Source organism: Lonchura striata, chromosome Z (assembly GCF_050655825.1).
Source record: "Lonchura striata isolate lonStrDom1 chromosome Z, ASM5065582v1, whole genome shotgun sequence".
Lineage (NCBI taxonomy): Eukaryota > Metazoa > Chordata > Aves > Passeriformes > Estrildidae > Lonchura > Lonchura striata.
The window spans coordinates 73,759,496-73,775,105 of NC_140740.1; the positions used below are offsets into that span (position 1 = coordinate 73,759,496).

The window sequence follows — 15,610 nt, forward strand, 5'->3', positions numbered from 1 at the left end:
ATTTTATTACTTTTTTTTCAGATATTGAGTCATAAAACAAGTACTTGTTTTGAAGAAATTCAATGGATGACATGAAAAAAGTTTCTAACAGCTCTTGCAATGATGGACTTCTACTTAGAATGGGCCTTAATGATAACAAAGCTGGAATGCAGGGTTTGGATAAGGAGAAAATCAATAAAATCATCATGGAAGCTACCAAGGTTGGTTTGGTTAATTTTTTCCTGATGCTTTATTTCTTGTCCAGTATTTTAAGGCCCTCTTCCTCCCTTCCCAAAGTTTTATCCTTCACATGTGTGCCTAGATAGTATCTTAGAAGAAATTTTTATGTGGGGAGGAAGGAGAGGGGCAATAGTTTAGTGTACTTTAGATTGGATTCATCCACAAGGACATGGAGGAGGACAACTGAGTATATGCTTAAGTGCTCCCTTTTTGTCCAAAGCACTATGTAAATACTGCAGCATTTTCCAGATGTAATTGTGAAGACTGCAACTTCCTCTTTTTCTCCCTCTTTCCATTCCTTTTGTTCACCCCATCATTAATCAGCCAAGCAGATTTACTTTTTGGTCATCCTCCTTTAACTGATTACTTTGATGTAATCAAATTTTTCTATAATCTAGTTTTTACTGCCTGTCTTTGTGACTGTCTTCTCAGTATTCAAGAGAGTGGCCAGTATTGTGCAGCTTTATACTAAAGATCCACAGAGGCCCTCACAATTCCTCAAACCTTTGAAATAGTTGTCATCCTAGTTGTTATTGGAGAGTTCCAATAGAACAATATAGGGATAACACTTTATCTGAGAAACTCAGTGTTTTCTTATTTTTCCTTGCACAAGTGTCTATTTTATTTGGTGTCACCATGGCCTGAGATTATGTGCTTTGATGTTTTCCTCATGCATTCTGTATTGATTGATATTGCTCTGTAGTGATCTGCCGTGGTGAGGCAGAGGGAGAAAGGAGGAGAGAGAGAAAACATCCTGCAAACAGTTCTTATGTAGCAAGGTTTTTCCTTCTTTTGCTTGCATTTTCACATTGATGACACTTTATATGCTATCAAGCTTGTTATTGATAGTTTTTTTCTTCTATATTTTGTGTTCACTCTTTCTTGAAAACAGTGCTTTGTCAGACAGAGCCTGGATAATTATATTTACATAAATTATTTTGTTATAGCAATTACTGTTTTATTTCCTGGTATGAAAGAGAATAAACTGTAAAATAGGCTTTCAAAACTGACATATAGACATCTAACTACTAGCATATATTTCTGTCAAAAAAACTGCAAGAGTTTATAATTGCCAGATACACATCAAGAAATCTGAAAAGAAGCATTGATTCTTTTCCTTAAGCTTTTCTATAATCTTTAAAATGACACCTACAGACACTACCTGCAGCTGTACTGCAAGAGGGTTTATGGCATGTCAACTGTGAAACACCGCGATAAATAGGAAAAAAAAATTAGAACTTACTAATAATCTCAAGAATTGGGTTGCTTTCCACACCTACATTTTGGTACTCATTTCTGAGTCTCAGCAAGTCATGTTTGATGGTATAGGGGAGAAAAGATAAAGGACATATCTGACATTCAAAGAAAACACACCCTAATATTTTCTAATTCGATATTTCTTCTAATGAAACATTAAATATTACAGCTCTGTCATAATCTTTTCTATAGTTATTATGAAAGTGGATATTTTTGCTTTTTATAGGAATGTTTGAATCTGACTTGGCTGTATTCTTGGTATCAATGACATTTTGGTGGTCAGACACTTAGAACTAAAGATGTGTTCATTTTTGCAGATTTTACCAAGTAATTCAACAAAAGCCTTTTCTTGCAAATATTATTTCAGTTATAAGCTAAGACCTGTTGCAAGAAAAATATTTTATTTCCTAGTTTTGAATTTTTGTCTTTTTTGCATCCTTACATGCCCTCCTTTTTTGTTCTGAGTCAGGAATGAAAGTCACATTATACATTCTGTACATGACTATTGTATTTTTATTAGACCTCCTTGTATTCATGCCTTTTTTTGAAGGAACAATTGCATATGTGAGAGCAACAGGGCTTTTTTATACTCATTTGGTTTTCATCATCCTCTTCCAAATAGCTTCTGATTCTGCAGTGTCCTTCAAGATTAAATGGCCAAGAAAAAACTCAACATTACAAGTGAATTTGACTTATACAACGTCATTACATTTTTCCATATTTATTAAGCTATGTGGAAGCATGAAAAAATGCTAAAATAAATTGTTATTAGAGTTTTGTAGTCCATAACTTGAAGGTGTTGCAAAGAATAGTTTGACTTTCAAAATTTTTATTGTTAGGTGTTAGACTAAATAAACATACAAAGTTCTCTAAATAACTCTTAAACTCCTTTGTGCAGGAGAAATACATGTGTGTCATTTGAAGAGTTGTAAAGAATGAGTAGTCTTTTTTGTGTGTTTTTATATGAAAATCAAAGCATGCATTAGAAATCATCTCTGTGTTTTATGCTTTCTGTATTTAAAGATCAAATGTGGTTGCTTAAAGACAAAGACGAAAAGAAAAACATAGGTTTTTTGTGATTTTTTTTTTTCTTTTAGGGTTCCAAATTTTATGAAAATGAACTTAAGAAAGATCAACAAGTTAACCAACGAATTGAAAAAATGATGCAGCTAAAAGAGAAAATTACAGCACAACAGCTCTTGAAAGCACAGATGCAGGTACTAATTTTCTAAAGACTTAATTGGACTAAATGTTGGATCATAAACATTTTGGTGTGTTCTGGTTTATTGCATTAAATTCTGCCTATAGGCACAGTGTTAAACTACCATTTGATGTTAGATGTACAAAGAAAAGCGCCCAATATTTTGATGGTGTCATCTTAATATAAACTTGCTAGAAGAATAGTTTGTAAAATTACTTTGAAATGTTCTCTAAATGAGTAAAATGAAACAATATGTTTTCAAGTCTGAGTTTGAGGTTATGTCATTATGATTTATGTAAAGCTTTGTTAAATACTTTGCTAATGAGTATCATATCAGTATTGAGTTTAGAATTTACGTATATTTGTGTTCAGTGGTCTGCAATGGAATGAGAAAGATCAGAGTTGTCAATAATATGCCTTTTCGAAGTTAATTAATGAAAATCATCATGTCAAGCATTCACAAGAAATGCAAGTGCCCTAAACTAGACAGGTGAAGAGGTTATTTTTCTTTTCAAATGCTAATGGTAGATAGTAGTCTTCAAAGTATTACAGTGTATGAAACGTTAAAAGGAAGGTTGCACACCAAACATTACTAGACACAACAGAATTAAAATTGTTTATAGGAGCTGAATTCCTTTCCAGTTTCTTTTCCATTTGTGCTGTTATTCAGTCTTTAAATGATTGCTCGCTAGTTTTCCTTGACAGGATTCCTGTTTCATTCACTGCACATAGTGGACTGTGTTCACTGAGGGGCAAATTATTCAATATTTACTGTTGTCCTTTATGTTCGATGGGTGGCCCCAAGCTTTATTTGTTGAACTCTAGACTAATCCAGTTCTGAATGCCAAATTACTGATTTTCTAACAGTGTTTTTTGTGTTGTACAACACATACTGTGAATTCTTAATTCTTGCAATATTCCAGCAAAGTAGACTGATATTTTTTTTGGGTGTAGATGGAGAACTGAAGCACATGAAGATTAAACACATCCTTTAATTTTCAGTGCCATTGAGGATTAGAGGTTGAGCTCTTTTTGGTGTACAAACTTTTTTGTTCATTTCAGTTTTGCAAATCACTTCCATACTTTAGATGCCAGTGTTTCAAATTTGTTCCAAGAAAAGTTTGCCATTCTGAGTACCTCTGAGAAGTTTGTTGTAAGCCTGTATGTCACAATTGTTTTGTGAATCTTTAACAAGGATTAGTTATGACTCCGCTTGTCCAAGGTTTTTTCAGTTGACTAAGGTAGCTTTTAAGTAATATAATTACAGAAAAAATGCTTCTGTTTCCATCCTACCTTCATCAGAGGACTATATTTTAGAGAGAATAGTCTTTCTTATAGAACGAATTACATGAATAACACCAATTTTCAGCAGTGTTATTATATAGTTATGTAATGAGAGAATATGTAGTGCACTTTGTGGGAACAAAAAAATTTCTATTGCTTTGTCTACCTTCATGTTGTCTTTTTCAGAAATTGATTCCTTGATATTGCAATATAATTTTATAATCTTTTAATGTTTCTTATGAAAACTGGTTTCTATACAGAAAAAAATAAACTTAAGAAGATAAATTCTCTCACGTGTTTTACTGGGACCTGAGTTTTAAATTCTGTGCTTGAAATCTTTATGCTGCTTGCAGAAATAGCAGTCTTCTTTATTTCCAATAGGTAAACTGTAGTCAGCTGTCATACTGCACGAGAACTATCAATAGAGGAGTGTAGTAGGCACATGTTTTTGCTGGCTAATTTGAGATCTTTGCTGCTGTAAAAACTTCTTGAAGCACTGGATTTTTGTTCTATTCTCTGTATGCACATAAAATCTGGTTTATGATTGTTTTTGCTCTCATTCTCCCAGCACAAATTCTGACCATTTTGCTCTCTCCTCTGCTTTCTTTTAATTTCTCATATCCTGAATTTTCCTTTCTTGTCCCACATCTACAGATCACCATCAGTCCGCTTTACTAAACTGTCCTTGTCCCAGAGTCCTCATTGAAACTTGTGGACTTGAAGCCAGTCTTCTCTCTATTTGATATTCTAAATACCTTGCACTTTTTCTGTTTCTTACCTACCAGCTACATCTCCCCAGGCCTCCACCTTTTGCTTGGCAAATTTTGTCTTGCTTGGTTTTCTTAATAATTGCTGTGTATTGTTTAACCAGCTCCATTCAGTTATGGATATAGTCAGTTCTTATTATCATCTTCTCTGTTGTTCTTATCTATTGAGTTTTTAATTCTTCTTTTTAGTATACCTTGTGATAAGAGAACCAGTTCTGCTAAAATTTTAAGTGGGAACTATTCTGGAATTAGAAAAGTATCTATATATCTACCTCTATGAACACTGCATATTCTCATCTGCAAATGAAGTCTTGTTTGTAGGATGGTTAGAGGCTCAGGTATGGTTTCCTAAGCTGGTAGTTGATTTAAGTCCTGTAAGGTAAAACCAGACAAAAATGTCTCCACATCCTGGACTTTTGGACAAAAATCCTGGTTACATGGTGGGAACAGTAATATAATAAAGTGTAGAGTCTGCAACACAATACTATTGGTTTTGCCATTAGAAGGTGTGGAACTCCTTGATGTTCAGCAGTAATTTGAAGTAAATTAAAAAGTGTGCAGCTGCTACCAGATTTGGAAACTGCTGTACTGATTGCTGGTTTTTTTCATCGATGTTGGGTTTATCCCAGATATTTATTCTGTAAATAGTTACCCTTGTCTTGCTTTTATTGAATTTCTGTCTTGCTTGGAAAACTCACATATTCTACTGTGGGATAAGAAAAAAATGAGAAGTTACTCTTCAAATTATCTCTAAGTAATTATAAGGAAAATTAAACTTCTAATTATAATTTGTACTTTTCAGTTGTTTGGTGGTTTTTGGTTTTGTTTAATGTAGCTTAGAAATATATATTTTAAAAGTATCTCTACTGTACAAAAGTTTATTGAAAGCAGCTTTTAAAAACTTGTCAGCCTGGCTTGCATGTAAGGAAGTACTCCACAAATTTTAAGGAGAGGTTTTGTAAGTGCCAAGAATTCTCTGAGTAGATCTGGTTTTGTTTTGGCATATTAATTGTATTACTTTCTTTCTCTGAAGAGTAATTTTTTTTTTATTATTTCTTATCAGTTTAATGTAATTTTTCTTCATTCTTTAGATGTGTATGTTAACTAATCAGTAAGTATGTTATCAATATCTTTAGGGAGAAAAAGCAAAACAGAAGTTTATTATAAATGTGATAAATTGAAATACAAAAGTTATGCTAGTAGAACAGCACTTGATAGTATTAATTAAACAATTTGAATTTGAGAGGAACCTTAAAATTATCTGTAAAGTAGAATTTAAAATATGGATGTTTTTGATGAATTAAGTGTGAGAATCCTTTTGAATTAGTAATATAATGGAAATAATATAAACACCCCAGTTTTGGTTGGTTGGTTGGTTTTTGTTTGTTTCTTTGAATAGCTTACCCCTTGTGCTTTTAATTTGTCTGAACTAGTTTTCTCGGCATCAGAGAACATACTGTGCTCTTCTGTTTTGAGTAGCCTAGTTTAAAGCTCTGGTCTAGCATTTCATCCCTCATGGCAACTTGGAAAAAAACAAAGAAAATATTCTGTAAATCATTAATCAGCAATTTAAATAGAACATTCCAAGCTCATTTGCTTTGGTTCAAGTGTTTTGAGCACAAAGATAGTTCATATGGTTTTTTATTAAGCAGTTCTGTTGAGGGAAGTAAAAAATAGAAGAACCATGCAAATTACACGTAAACATTCGTCTCCAGGACCATAAATGCATTATAGTCAGTCGAGAGACGTTTCTATACTGGTACCCTGGTATCAAAAGAGTGTGTGTGTCCTGGTGCCAGCAAGCAAAGTGAAACTCTTGTTGTGAAGCCTATTGGAACTTCTTACTAGCAGTAGCAGCTTTTTGTTGTGTAGATTGAGGTTGACTTGTCATCAGTATGGTTAGGTAATCTTATTTTGATAGCACATTCTTTTGGGTTTTTTTCCTGTATTTTCTCTTACTTCTAGAATGATGTGTGATGCTGCTGCCAATATAGTCATTGTAAAAATCCCATGTCAAATATAACACAATTTTTCATGACAGCACACTCATACTCATTCATAGGTCAACACTATTTCAGGAACAAGCACACGATCTTGTGTTTTGGTAAAAACACAAGCAATTTAAGCACAGTCGAAGTGTAGAGCAATCTGCCTCAAAACACCTTGGAGCTGATGAAGCAGTACTGCTCACAGAAACATACATCTTTAACATTTGGAGTGAAACACACTTTGTATACAGGCTGTTCTGTAAATAACTTGCACTTTTCCTAGCAATTTAGTCTTACATGGTATGGGTTCCTGTGACAAAAATTGAGGACTTTTATTGAGGGATTGACAGTAGCTTACTTCGTAGTAATTGAACATGGGTGTTTGAGACCTTATTTTTGCCAAGACAAAATACATTGATGTGTCCTGTGAGCTGCTGATCTTCTCTTCACCATTCTAGGCCAATTTTTGGAAGTGTGATAGCTTCAGGAATGTTGGAAATTCTTTAAAGCAAGTTTTTAATTTTTTTTTTTTAAGTAACTTGCATTTCTAAAACTAAGTGCTTTAAGTAAAGCTTCATACTCAAGGGTCTTACAAAGATTGTTTGAATTAAATACGTCTTTTTTTTGTCACGCTACATGGAGTTTGTTTGGTGGATGGAGTTTTCTCCTGATTTGGCTGGGATAGAGTTAATTTTCTTCACAGCAGCTGGTATGGGACTGTATTTTGGTTTTCTGCTGAAAGCAGTGTTGATAATGAAGAGGTGCTTAGCTATTGCCAACCAAGACTTGCACAGAGCCAAGGCCTTTTCTGCTCTTCTCACCACGCCACCAGTGAGGAGGCTGGGGGTGCACAGGGGCTGTGATGGGACACAGCCAGGACAGCTGACCCCACTGGGATATTCCAGACCATATAGCATCAGGCTCAGCCTACAAAGTGAGGTGTAGATGAATGAAGGACAGACTTTTGCAGTTGTGGCATTTGTCTGCCCAAGTAACTCCTACATATGATTAAGCTGTTTTTCCTGGAAATGGCTGAACTCTGCCTGCCCATGGGAAGCAGTGAATGATTCCTTATTTTGATTTGCTTGCATGCACAGCTTTTGCTTTCTGTCATTAATTGTCTTTATTTCAACCCATGGGTTTTCTCATTTTCATTGTTCAGACTCTTCCACCATGAGGGATTGAGTGGCTAAAGAAGCTTAGTTGCTAGCTAAGGCTAAACCACAACAGCTGTGGTTTTTTCCACTGGGTTTTGGGGTGGTTTTTTTGCACCAGTTGCTGCAGCAGCATTCTCTTTGAGAGCAAGTTTCCTCCAAAGCTTTGTTGGGTTTGTTTGTTTGTTTGTTTGTTTGTTTTGTTGGTACTGGTTTGGTTGGGATTGGATTTGTTGAGGTTTTTTTCTCTAACTATATGCAAAATTCATCTGAGTTTTAGGATCATCTATACTGTTGCACTTCTGCCAGGTTAGTAGTATTTCAATTACTGGTTTATTCTGTTCAGGTGGACAAACTTGTGATAGAACTGGAACAGAACCGTGACCTTAGCAGTACAATTGTACACATTGACATGGATGCCTTCTATGCAGCTGTGGAAATGAGAGACAATCCAGAGCTGAAGGAAAAACCTATAGCAGTGGGATCAATGAGTATGTTGGTAAGGCTGAATGTTAAACTAATACAGAAATCAATCACATGAATCTTAAGCCTAATAAACCATAAAACAATAGCAGAAATATAATGACACTGTTTCATATGAAGTGTGGAAAAACCCAAAATAATAAAGGAAAAGCAATTCTTAGACTTGACCATGTGAGCTGGATTTTTCAGTAAAAAGTGTACTAAGTAAAATTTAAAGTGTATAAGCAGATTGAAAGGCAGAAGGAGGGGGAGTGAAAATGTGCATAAAATCTTGGCTTTGTCAGTCTTTTTTGTATGGAGATATGTGATTAGAACTTTGTTATTTAATTCTAAACTTAAAGAAAAGTTTTATTACTGAACACTAAACTTATTTGATCTCTCTTAAGTCCACCTCCAATTACCATGCTAGGAGATTTGGGGTGCGTGCAGCCATGCCTGGATTTATTGCTAAAAGGCTATGTCCCCATCTAACCATAGTACCACTAAACTTCAAAAAATACGGCAAAGTGAGTAAAGAGGTAAGTCTGAAAATGGTCTCTAACCAAAAGTGAGTGTACTTGTTTTTAGACCGTGTCAATAACATCAGTTCTAGATAGTATGAAAAGTGATAATTTAAATATTAAATTCTTCACTTATGCAACTTTAAACATAAGTCTAACAAAATATTGGTACTTTTGGACCAATGAAAAAGCATTGCACTTACCCAATCTGTTAATTCTGCTGAAGTTACTAGTGTTGCTGATAGAAGCTTTGAAAACCAATGAAAAAGCATTGCACTTACCCAATCTGTTAATTCTGCTGAAGTTACTAGTGTTGCTGATAGAAGCTTTGAAAACCACTTGAGTTTTATTATTCTTAAAAGTCATGGAACATAATCTAGTTACTAGGGAGTTGCAAGTCCATAGGACACATGGAGATGATAATTTCATACAATGCACCTGGTCTATGCCTGTCTGAGGTATATGGATATGTTACAAGCTTAAGACAGGATTGTGCTTCTGTGCTTATAGAATTTGCTTGACATTCAGCTCTTATGAAGAATATGTGCTTCAGACTCTAGCTTCATTTCTATGTATTGCACTCATTTTTAGCCATGATGGGCAGGAAAAAAATTATTAGAAGGTAAGAAAGTGTAAATCTTTATCATGCTGAGTTTGCAGGCAGCCTGGGAAAAAGGGATAAGAGGTCTTCTGTACATTTAAAATCAAACTAGTGCATGACACAAGTCTCCTGACTTTATAAAAATTGTATCAGGCCTTCTTTACTTTTATGAAGCAGTAAATATACAAATATAAAGTAAAATATTAGTTAATTTTTTTTCACTTCTGAAAAAAAAAGAAAAAAGGCATATATCAGAGTTGTATTCAGATGGTTACTCTAGTGTCAGTGAAGCTATGGCTATGCAGTCCTTAGACACTTATCTTAGTGCCCTTTGCTGTTAAATACACTGTTCAAAATCTGTTTAGTTTTCACTTACTATTAATATCTCACTACTTGGAGAAGAATTGCTGTAATTTTACAATATCAATAATTAATTTATATTGTCAGCATCTGTAGTATTTATTGATCATCTGGAAATTTCAGAGTACATTTTTTCATGTCCTAGTTTTGTGTCAAGATGCTCTTAAAGCAACACAACTCTAAAATTTTACTATATGTTTATCAAGGTTAGAGAAATACTGGCTGAATATGATCCCAATTTTATGCCTGTGGGCCTAGATGAAGCCTACTTGAACATAACAGAGCACTTGGAGGAAAGGCTGAACTGGCCTGAAGATAGAAGAAGGTTCTTTTTTAATACAGAAAGCACTACTGGAATAGGTAAGCAAATTACTCACTTTTCATGAGGTCACGTGACACTGAGTGTTTCTTTTAGATATCTTAGGCAGAACCATGAAAGCATTACATTACAGTTAGAGTTTAAGCTTTATGTTCTTTAGTAGGATTACTTTATTACAATAGTACAGAATTTATCATTCAAATGGCAAAGGACATCTACAAGCAGAATCAGTGCAGTGCAATCTATAAGTAGCAAAATTAAGAATTTATAATACAATATGACCTGGACTGGGTGAATAGGACACAGTTTGCTGTATCAGTATAACAATCATAATCTAGACTCAAAAATCATACAAAAGAACTTGAGTCATTCCCTTAATCTCTGTGGAAGCAGATGAAGGCAGAGGTGTCCCTGGCCATTGGGATGCCCCAGGTCTCACTGTCCAGTGACAGCTCTGGTACCAGCTCTTCCTCAGGACCTGTCAAAGGTGACAGAGAGATGGTCTAGGGCTGCAGGCAGGCAGTGCTGGGGGGCTGCAGGCATGCTGGGGGGATCTGCAGGCAGTGCTGGGGGGCTGCAGGCAGGCAGTGCTGGGGGGATCTGCAGGCAGTGCTGGGGGGATCTGCAGGCAGTGCTGGGGGGCTGCAAACAGTGCTGGGGGGCTGCAGGCAGCGCTGGGGGTCTGCAGGCAGGCAGCGCTGGGGGGCTGCAGGCAGTGCTGGGGGCTGCAGGCAGTGCTGGGGGCTGCAGGCAGCGCTGGGGGCTGCAGGCAGTGCTGGGGAGCTGGAGGCAGAGCTGGGGGGCTGCAGGCAGTGCTGGGGGGCTGCAGGCAGTGCAGGGGGGCTGCAGGCAGTGCAGGGGGGCTGGAGGCAGTGCTGGGGGGCTGGAGGCAGTGCTGGGGGGCTGCAGGCAGTGCTGGGGGGCTGGAGGCAGTGCTGGGGAGCTGGAGGCAGAGCTGGGGGGCTGCAGGCAGTGCTGGGGGGCTGCAGGCAGTGCAGGGGGGCTGCAGGCAGTGCTGGGGGGCTGCAGGCAGGCAGTGCTGGGGGGTCTGCAGGCAGTGCTGGGGGGCTGGAGGCAGTGCTGGGGGGCTGGAGGCAGTGCTGGGGGGCTGGAGGCAGAGCTGGGGACTGCAGGCAGGCAGTGCTGGGAGTCTGCAGGCAGCGCTGGGGGTCTGCAGGCAGCAATGGGGGCTGCAGGCAGGCAGCACTGGGGGCTGCAGGCAGGCAGTGCTGGGGGGATCTGCAGGCAGTGCTGGGGGGATCTGCAGGCAGTGCTGGGGGCTGCAGGCAGTGCTGGGGGGCTGCAGGCAGTGCTGGGGCTGTAGGCAGTGATGGGGGCTGCAGGCAGTGCTGGGGGGCTGCAGGCAGTGCTGGGGGGCTGCAAACAGTGCTGGGGGGCTGGAAGTAGAGCTGGGGGGCTGCAGGCAGAGCTGGGGGCTGCAGGCAGAGCTGGGGGGCTGCAGGCAGTGCTGGGGGGCTGCAGGCAGTGCTGGGGGTCTGCAGGCAGTGCTGGGGGGTCTGCAGGCAGCGCTGGGGGGCTGCAGGCAGTGCTGGGGGCTGCAGGCAGGCAGGGCTGGGGGGCTGCAGGCAGTGCTGGGGGGCTGCAGGCAGGCAGGGCTGGGGGGCTGCAGGCAGCGCTGGGGGCTGCAGGCAGTGCTGGGGGGCTGCAGGCAGTGCTGGGGGGCTGCAGGCAGAGCTGGGGCTGCAGGCAGTGCTGGGGGGCTGGAGGCAGTGCTGGGGGGCTGGAGGCAGTGCTGGGGGGCTGCAGGCAGTGCTGGGGACTGCAGGCAGGCAGTGCTGGGGGTCTGCAGGCAGCGCTGGGGGTCTGCAGGCAGCAATGGGGGCTGCAGGCAGGCAGTGCTGGGGGCTGCAGGCAGTGCTGGGGGGATCTGCAGGCAGTGCTGGGGCTGCAGGCAGTGCTGGGGGGCTGCAGGCAGAGCTGGGGCTGCAGGCAGAGCTGGGGCTGCAGGCAGTGCTGGGGGGCTGCAGGCAGTGCTGGGGGGCTGCAGGCAGTGCTGGGGGTCTGCAGGCAGTGCTGGGGGGTCTGCAGGCAGTGCTGGGGGGCTGCAGGCAGTGCTGGGGCTGCAGGCAGTGCTGTGCTGGGGGAGGTTCAGGCAGGCAGTGCTGGGTCTGCAGGCAGTGCTGGGGGGCTGCAGGCAGTGCTGTGGGGCTGCAGGCAGTGCTGGGGGGCTGCAGGCAGTGCTGGGGGGCTGCAGGCAGCGCTGGGGGCTGCAGGCAGCGCTGGGGGCTGCAGGCAGCGCTGGGGGCTGCAGGCAGTGCTGGGGGGCTGCAGGCAGCGCTGGGGGGTCTGCAGGCAGCGCTGGGGGGCTGCAGGCAGGCAGTGCTGGGGGCTGCAGGCAGTGCTGGGGGGCTGCAGGCAGTGCTGGGGGGCTGCAGGCAGTGCTAGGGGGCTGCAGGCAGTGCTGGGGGGTCTGCAGGCAGCGCTGGGGGGCTGCAGGCAGTGCTGGGGGCTGCAGGCAGGCAGGGCTGGGGGGCTGCAGGCAGCGCTGGGGGCTGCAGGCAGTGCTGGGGGGCTGCAGGCAGGCAGTGCTGGGGGGCTGCAGGCAGTGCTAGGGGGCTGCAGGCAGTGCTGGGGGGTCTGCAGGCAGCGCTGGGGGGCTGCAGGCAGGCAGTGCTGGGGGCTGCAGGCAGTGCTGGGGGGCTGCAGGCAGTGCTAGGGGGCTGCAGGCAGTGCTGGGGGGTCTGCAGGCAGCGCTGGGGGGCTGCAGGCAGTGCTGGGGGCTGCAGGCAGGCAGGGCTGGGGGGCTGCAGGCAGCGCTGGGGGCTGCAGGCAGTGCTGGGGGGCTGCAGGCAGGCAGGGCTGGGGGGCTGCAGGCAGCGCTGGGGGCTGCAGGCAGTGCTGGGGGGCTGCAGGCAGTGCTGGGGGGCTGCAGGCAGAGCTGGGGCTGCAGGCAGTGCTGGGGGGCTGGAGGCAGTGCTGGGGGGCTGGAGGCAGAGCTGGGGGGCTGCAGGCAGTGCTGGGGGGCTGGAGGCAGTGCTGGGGGGGCTGGAGGCAGTGCTGGGGGGTCTGGAGGCAGTGCTGGGGGGCTGCAGGCAGTGCTGGGGACTGCAGGCAGGCAGTGCTGGGGGCTGCAGGCACTGCTGGGGGGATCTGCAGGCAGTGCTGGGGCTGCAGGCAGTGCTGGGGGGCTGCAGGCAGAGCTGGGGCTGCAGGCAGTGCTGGGGGCTGCAGGCAGTGCTGGGGCTGGAGGCAGAGCTGGGGGGCTGCAGGCAGTGCTGGGGGGCTGCAGGAAGGCAGTGCTGGGGGGCTGCAGGCAGTGCTGGGGGGCTGCAGGAAGGCAGTGCTGGGGGGCTGCAGGCAGTGCTGGGGGCTGCAGGCAGTGCTGGGGGAATCTGCAGGCAGTGCTGGGGGGCTGCAGGCAGTGCTGGGGGCTGCAGGCAGTGCTGGGGCTGGAGGCAGAGCTGGGGGGCTGCAGGCAGTGATGGGGGCTGCAGGCAGTGCTGGGGGGCTGGAGGCAGTGCTGGGGCTGCAGGCAGTGCTGGGGGGCTGGAGGCAGGGCTGGGGGGCTGCAGGCAGGCAGGGCTGGGGGGCTGCAGGCAGCGCTGGGGGCTGCAGGCAGTGCTGGGGGGCTGGAGGCAGGGCTGGGGGGCTGCAGGCAGGCAGGGCTGGGGGGCTGCAGGCAGCGCTGGGGGCTGCAGGCAGTGCTGTGCTGGGGGCTGCAGGCAGTGCTGGGGGCTGCAGGCAGTGCTGTGCTGGGGGAGGTTCAGGCAGGCAGTGCTGGGGGTCTGCAGGCAGTGCTGGGGGGTCTGCAGGCAGTGCTGGGGGGCTGCAGGCAGTGCTGGGGTGTCTGCAGGCAGTACTGGGGGCTGCAGGCAGTGCTGGGGGCTGCAGGCAGTGCTGGGGGCTGCAGGCAGTGCTGGGGCTGCAGGCAGTGCTGTGCTGGGGGAGGTTCAGGCAGGCAGTGCTGGGGGGCTGCAGGCAGTGCTGGGGGGCTGCAGGCAGTGCTGTGGGGCTGCAGGCAGTGCTGGGGGGCTGCAGGCAGTGCTGTGCTGGGGGCTGCAGGCAGTGCTGGGGGCTGCAGGCAGTGCTGGGGGGCTGCAGGCAGTGCTGGGGGCTGCAGGCAGTGCTGTGCTGGGGGCTGCAGGCAGTGCTGTGCTGAGGGAGGTTCAGGCAGGCAGTGCTGGGGGCTGCAGGCAGTGCTGGGGGGCTGCAGGCAGTGCTGGGGGGCTGCAGGCAGGCAGTGCTGGGGGCTGCAGGCAGTGCTGGGGGGCTGCAGGCAAGCAGTGCTGGGGGCTGCAGGCAGTGCTGGGGGCTGCAGGCAGTGCTGGGGGGCTGCAGGCAGTGCTGGGGGCTGCAGGCAGTGCTGTGCTGGGGGCTGCAGGCAGTGCTGCGGGGCTGGAGGCAGTGCTGGGGGCTGCAGGCAGTGCTGGGGGCTGCAGGCAGTGCTGTGCTGGGGGGCTGCAGGCAGTGCTGGGGGGCTGCAGGCAGTGCTGGGGGGCTGCAGGCAGTGCTGGGGGCTGCAGGCAGTGCTGGGGGGATCTGCAGGCAGTGCTGGGGGGCTGCAAACAGTGCTGGGGGGCTGCAGGCAGTGCTGGGGGGCTGCAGGCAGTGCTGGGGGCTGCAGGCAGTGCTGGGGGGATCTGCAGGCAGGCAGTGCTGGGGGGGCTGCAGGCAGTGCTGGGGGCTGCAGGCAGTGCTGTGCTGGGGGCTGCAGGCAGTGCTGCGGGGCTGGAGGCAGTGCTGTGCTGGGGGAGGTTCAGGCAGGCAGTGCTCTGGGGCTGCAGCTTCCCAGTGCTGCAACAGGGTCATCCACGGCACTGGGCTGGCCGGGTGTTGGGACATGCAGGAGGCTAAGGAGCGAAGTGAACACAGCAGCAGAGAATGGCTGCTTGCCTTATGAAATAGTATAAGACATGCTGACCACATTACATGGGGTTGGGAGCAGGGATTGCCTGTCATGTGCTTATAATCTTCAGATAAGCTGCACCCACTGAAAGTGTAGATGCTTCAGTCCTTCCATAATTTGTCCTCCCATATATTCTCTACATCAAATTTAGTTAGTTTACAGATTAACTTTCTCTACTGCTCACCTGTGAATAAAATGTACACTGCTAATGACTTGGACTTGGAGAATTTGTTTTATTTTAATATGAATAAAATGTTTGAAAAGTGATGTTGGATTTTATAAACCAAATGGTGTGCATTACAATTCAGCTTGATAATTTTGGAAATAAGTAGCAGGAACACAGCAGGATTTCAGAAATCTTCAAGATATTACTGGATTTCACTCGTATATCCACTTGGGAGTAATAGAAAAGAAGTAGTCATACAAGTGGTTGAATGATGCACAAACTGGAATATTTATACTACCTGTATTCAAAATTTCTAACAGTCATTAAGAGGATAATCAAGCATACACTACTACAGAAAAGCATTAATAAAATAGAAAGCAACAAACCAGCATAGTCTTTACAAAATCAGTGTCACTGATATGTAGTCATGTGTTTCTTCACACT

At 45.2% G+C, this 15,610-nt stretch overlaps 1 protein-coding gene across 9 annotated transcripts in view; it reads left to right on the forward strand.

Moving 5' to 3' along the window:
* POLK (DNA polymerase kappa) overlaps window positions 1-15,610 on the forward strand; it is a 36,584-nt gene that overhangs the window by 6,782 nt on the left and 14,192 nt on the right. For all 9 annotated transcript variants that reach the window (XR_014951028.1, XR_014951029.1, XM_085565981.1 and 6 more), the window contains 5 exons: window positions 22-200; window positions 2,574-2,693; window positions 8,217-8,369; window positions 8,740-8,871; window positions 10,021-10,174. Coding sequence is in view for 7 of the 9 variants with exons in the window: in XM_085565981.1 (XP_085422107.1) it covers window positions 63-200; window positions 2,574-2,693; window positions 8,217-8,369; window positions 8,740-8,871; window positions 10,021-10,174 (697 nt within the window). In the remaining 2 variants the exon portion in view is untranslated. The remainder of the gene's footprint in view (window positions 1-21; window positions 201-2,573; window positions 2,694-8,216; window positions 8,370-8,739; window positions 8,872-10,020; window positions 10,175-15,610) is intronic.